This window comes from Propithecus coquereli, unplaced genomic scaffold (genome assembly GCF_000956105.1).
Source record: "Propithecus coquereli isolate 6110/MARCELLA unplaced genomic scaffold, Pcoq_1.0 Scaffold380, whole genome shotgun sequence".
In the NCBI taxonomy this organism is placed as follows: domain Eukaryota; kingdom Metazoa; phylum Chordata; class Mammalia; order Primates; family Indriidae; genus Propithecus; species Propithecus coquereli.
Window position 1 is genome coordinate 594,340 of NW_012149508.1, and position 5,928 is coordinate 600,267.

Genomic DNA, 5,928 nt, shown 5'->3' on the forward strand with positions numbered 1-5,928 from the left:
ATTTTGTACTTACACTTGATGCCCAAGAAAATGGACGTTGTTAATAATCCCATGCAGAAAATACAGTAAGTCCCCATCACAAGACACCATGTTCCTAAACATGAAGTTGGGACAACGAAATTGAGTTAGAGAAAGTAGATGAAGGGTTGGGGTGGGGATGGGGTGAGACTGAGAAACAGAAGGAGTTAACATCGGGCACTCCTACTGGAGAATTGTTGAGGCCTGGAATCTGTAACTATGTGTAACGGGAAAAAGAGAATCTTTGTTCAAATACTTAGAAATGCAGGTTGTAATTTGAAATACATGTGATTAGGAAAGTGCTAAATTGAAAACATTTAATAATATACTCCTGTTCTCCTTATCTATATGTCACGGCTCACTAAATAATTATATGTATCCTTTTCCAACAATCTTTTAGGGATTATCACAAGCCAGGTAGCAAGCTTTTAAGTTTTGAGGGCAAGAATGCTGTCTCACATCTCCCTGTCTCTTTTCGGTGTCACTTGACTATGATTAATTCAAAGATACTTCCTTTTAAATATACAATTTTGGATGAGGAAAATATTTTTCCAGCTAATTTTCTAACTGTTCAGGGAGAAAAAATGAAGAATACATGATTTGTTATATTCATAACACCAATCAGAGAAAAATAGATAAAATTCATCTTTGGATATTATGGTGGGCAGAATAATTCCCCTGCCCGAGATGTCCATGTCCTAATCCCTGGAACCTCTAAATGTTACCTTATGTGGCAAAGGGACTCTGAAGATGTCATTAAGTCAAGGATTTACGGATGGGAAGATTAGCCTGGGTTATAAACAGGGCGCAGGAGATTAGAGGGACGGAATATGATGTGATGACGGAGGCAGAGAAATGTTTGAAGATGTTATGCTGTTGGCTTTGAGATGGAAGAAGGGACCATGAGCCAAAGAAGGCAACAAATGCAGCTTTAGAAACTAGAAAAAACAAGAGAAAGAATTCTTCCCTAGAGCACTGCCAACACCTTGGTTTTGGCCCAGTGCAAACCATTTTGACATTTGCCCCTTAGCACTATAAGTTAATAAATTTGTCTGTGGTGACTTGCTACACTAACAAAAAGAAACTAATACAGACACTAAGTAATAAAGACAGAACTGATCGCCATAGCAGACAGCTCCAGGCCAATGAGATGTCTATTTTTCAACATTCGTTTTCTTTTTATTTCTTAGTATTTATCAGATAATTTTACAGAGCGTTTTATGCATCAACGAATATAATTAAAATTATATGACTTTTTCCCTTATTTTTCAAATCTAGGAATTCTTTGTTTTTTCCCGAGAGACAGAGAGAGAGAGAGAGAGAGAGAGAGAGAACATACCACATATTTGTCAATTCCATTGCTTTTTTCCTTTTTCACCTTTACTTACTCCTCCGTCACTGACTTCATTTAGCATTTCCTGCACATTATAATACTCTTAGGTAGGTTTTCTCAGATTAGAAGAAACATCTTAGGCTCATGATAGAAAACAAAACAAACATAAACTCTAAAGTCTTATACAAAATAATTAGAACTGTTTACCCGAGCATTTGTTGGAAGGCAGACATTTCTGGTTAGGGTTTGGTGTTGGATTATCCCACTGCAAAGAGGCGTATGTTTCTTCCTCATGCATGTCTGAGATGCTTTGACAGGTGAAGCAGTCCCCAAGGGAGGCTGACACAAATAACACCTCTTGTGGTTAGGAGCAGGTTGGAGAAAGAAATGAAATTAGCTACTTTTTCACAATAGTAGAAAAGATGTTTGGTTTTAAGCATAGAATAGATGCATCTTCATCCAGAAAGTGGAAGTTTATGAAGTTTAACCCAAAGCCCAACTTGGTAAAGGAGGAAATGAGAAATGAGAAAGAACTGAACTCAAAATGGCCAACGATAGCACATTTTTGCTCTGGTTTCCAAAATGTAGCAGGTGTTGCAGTTGATAGCACTGAATTACAATTAAGAAGAAAAAGATAAAAGTCCAAAGAAGGCGCATGTATTTGGTATAGGATACAAAGCATAGGGAAGACCTGGATAATGAAAATATGAAGATAGCTCACATTGGGCAAACCAGGATGTAAACAGTGGTAGATGACTGTGTAGCCCTAAACAAGAAAGCTAGGAAAGGATTTCATCCCTAAAATAAATTTCCATACTGTATATTAGGCTAGTTGTCATGATAAGTAAACCTCAAAATGTCAGGTGTTTAACACAATAAAAGTTTGTATCTCGCTCACATAACATTTTAGCACCAGTAATCCTAGTTGGTGAATAAATAGCTTTTCTCCAAATAGGACCTGGGATTCTTCCCTCTTGGGAGACATTGTAGTCCTTTACTTTTATCCACTGAAAAAGAAAAAAGACAATGACAAGTCCACGCCTGCCTCTTGAAAGCCAGACTGTGGAACATGTGTCACATCTACACCCACCAATGGCATGCCCATATTTGGATATAAAGGTTGAGCTAGAAAAATGTAATTTTTGCCTGGGCAGCGAGGCTTTGATGACAACTTCACTCTAGTAGGAAAGCATGAATTATTTACTGTACAGATAGCCATTTCTGCCAAATCCTGTAACTACAGTATTGGTATTGAGAAATTTTATACTTTAATTGTCATTCATCTTTTGGCCACTTGGCCTTACGGCCAAAGGTCATGTCTCAATAACATAGTCTACAAGTCCCAGTAATCTGCAAAATTGTGATGTTCTCTTTTGTGTCTCTGTGGATCAATCATTGTTCTCTGTGACAATCAGGCTCCCAGAAGGCACACTCGAGAGGTGGAATAAGGACCTTTAATAAAAGGACTGTTTATAAAGCTTTAGAAAGTGTTAAAGGAAAAAAAGGAGAGTTGTGAAGTATGCACTGGGAAGCTGTCACCACTCCTAGGCCTGAAGGATCAAGTGGAGGGTGATTATTGAAACTTTGTGGCCTGCCTGACAAGGGCCATGGACAAAGACATAGAGCACGCAGCCTTTGTCAAACCAAGGCATGGTAGGGAGTGAACCAATGGATTAAACACTGTACCTCTGACCACAGCCAGTGCCTTCCATTGGTTGAATTAACTGGGAGCCAGAGGCCAAGTTTGCCCAGTTAATGCGTTTATTTGAGTTAGATCTCCTAAAGCACAGGTTGGGGCTGAGAGGATCTCCAGGGGCAAATGGAGAATATGCAACACATTCTCGAATATTTCATATGATGTTCATAGAACCTGACATTCTGGTCTGAAAAATAACGTGATTTAACTCCACATGGCCTTTAAAATGGGATAATTTCTATTTTGAAGAGAAAAATAACAAGGAACCATAAGCATAAAAAATGTGCGTTGAGACTAATGTCAGAAACACAGAAATGAAACTCAATAAGTTGTCATTAATTTCCAATAGCTCTCAAATTTTATCAGCACTAAAGATCAGGCTCAGAAATATTTGATTTTTTTTTTTCAAATATACTGTATTCTCTGAAAAATTTATTTGGGGGAACCATTGGCTTTTCCCAGTAAAGGGTTAATATGTTACTCATCTTATTTTTGATGACTTTCCTCAAACTACCTGTTTTTGTTCATTACATTCCAAGTACAATTTTAAACAACTTTCACATGGATGATTTTAATTTTCACAACATCTCTATGAATTAAGTACTACTATCGGTAGAGAGTATAGGTATATCTCACTTTATTGTGCTTTGCTTTATTGTGCTTTGAAGATATCACATGTATTACAAATCAAAGGTTTGTGTCAACCTTGCAAGTCTATCAGTGTCATTTTTAAAACATTTTTTTTAACAGCATGTGATTACTTTGTGTTTCTGTGTCACATTTTGGTAATTCTTGTAACATTTCAAATTTTTCATTATTAAATGTCTGTTATGGTGATCTCTAATCAGTGATCTTTGATGTTAATGTTGTAATTGTTTTGGGCACCACGAACCACTCCCATAGATGATGGTGAACTTAATTGACAAATGTTGTGTGAGTTCTGACTGCCCCACTGACCAGCCATTCCCCCATCTCTCACCCTCTGTTTGGGCGTCCCTATTCCTTGAGACACAACAATGTTAAAATTAGGCCAACTGATAACCCTACAATGGCTGGCCTGTACGTGTTCAGGTGACAGGAAGAATCACACATCTCTCACTTCAAATAGCAAACTAGAAATGATTCAGCTCAATGAGGAAGGCATGTTGAAAGCTGAGATAGGCTGAAAACCAGGCCTCTGGCATAAAACAGTGAACCAAGTTGTGAATGTAAAGGAAAAGTTCTTGAAGAAAATTAAAGATGCTGCTCCTATGAGCACATAAATGATGAGAAATCAAGATAGCCTGATGGCCGATGTGGAGAAAGTTTTAGTCATCCAAACAGAAGATCAAACCAGCCACAACATTTTGAGGCCAAAGCCTAATCCAGAGCAAGACCCTAACTCTCTCGAAAGCTGAGGAAGAAAAGTTTAAAGCTAGCAGAGGTTGATTTGTGAGGCTGAATAAAAGAAGCCGTCTCCCTAACATAATAGTGCACAGTGAAACAGCAAGTGTGGATGTAGGGCTGCAGCAAGTTATTCAGATGTAGCTAAATAGTGGATAAGGGTTACACTAAATGAGATTTTCAATGTTAACAAAACAGTCTTATATTGGAAGAAGATGCGATCTCTCAAAGCCATAGGGGAGAAATCAATGCCTGGCTTCGAATCTTCAAAGGATAGGCTGACTCTCTCATTAAGGGCTAATAAAGCTGGTAACTTTAAGCTACAGTCAATAGTCATTTATTATTTCAAAATTTCTATGGCCCTTAAGAATTGTGCTAAATGCACTCTGCCTGTTCTCTATAAATGGAACAACAAAGTCTGGTGACAGCGCATCTGCACATCTGTTTACAGCATGGTTTATTGAATATTTTAAGCCTATTATTGAAGTTACTCAGAAAAAAAGATTTCTTTAAAAATATTACTACTCATCGACAATGTACCTAGTCACTCAAGAGCTCTGATGGAGATGTACAAGGACATTAATATTATTTTTATGCTGCTAACACAGCATCCATTCTTCAACACATGGATCGAGGAGTAATTTTGACTTTCAAGTCTTATTATGTAAGAAATACATTTTGTAGAGCTATAGCTGCCATAGATAGTGATTCCCTCTGATGGATCATGGCAAAGTAAGTTGAAAATCTTCAGAAAAGGATTCACCATTCTAGATGCCATTAAGAACATTCATGATTCACGGGGGGTCCAAATATCAACATTAACGGGAGTGTGGAAGAGGTTGATTCCAAACTTTATAGATGACTTTGAGGCGTTCAAGACCTCATTGGTTCAGTGGAGAAGGTAACTACAGATGTGGTGGCAACAGCAAGAGAACTGGAATTAGAAGTGGAGCTTGAGGATGGGCCTAAATTATTGCAATCTCATGACAAAACTGTATGGATGCTGAATTGCTTCTTATGGACAAGCAAAGAAAATGGTTTATTGAGATGGAATCTACTTCCAGTGAAGATGCTGTGTCATTATTGAAATGACAAGAAAGAATTTAGAATATTACATAGATGTAGTTGATAAAGCAGTGGCAGAATTTGAGAGAGTTCATTCCAATTTTGAAAGAAATTCTACTGTGCTTAAAATGCTATCAACAGCATTGCATGCTTCAGAGAAAAAGTTTGCAAGAGTCAATTGATGTGCCAAACTTCAGCACTGTCTTATTTTGAGAAATTGCCACAGCCACCCCAACTTTCAGCAACCACCACCCTGATCAGTCAACAGCCATCAACATTACAACAAGACCCTCCACCAGCAAAACAATTTTGACTAGCTAAATACTCAGATAATCATTAATATTTTTTAGCAATAAAATATGTTTAATAGGCCAGGCGTGGTGGCTCACGCCTGTAATGCTAGCACTCTGGGAGGCCGAGGCGGGCGGATTGG

General features: G+C 37.9%; 1 protein-coding gene across 1 annotated transcript in view; it reads right to left on the reverse strand.

The window, feature by feature from the left end:
- Positions 1–1,649, reverse strand: part of CLEC9A (C-type lectin domain family 9, member A) — a 23,068-nt gene extending 21,419 nt beyond the window's left edge. The window contains exons 1-2 of the mRNA XM_012652145.1: positions 1,559–1,649; positions 14–94 (exon numbers count right to left, since the gene is read on the reverse strand). Coding sequence (XP_012507599.1) covers positions 14–94; positions 1,559–1,649 — 172 coding nt within the window. The remainder of the gene's footprint in view (positions 1–13; positions 95–1,558) is intronic.
- Positions 1,650–5,928: the final 4,279 nt, after the last annotated feature.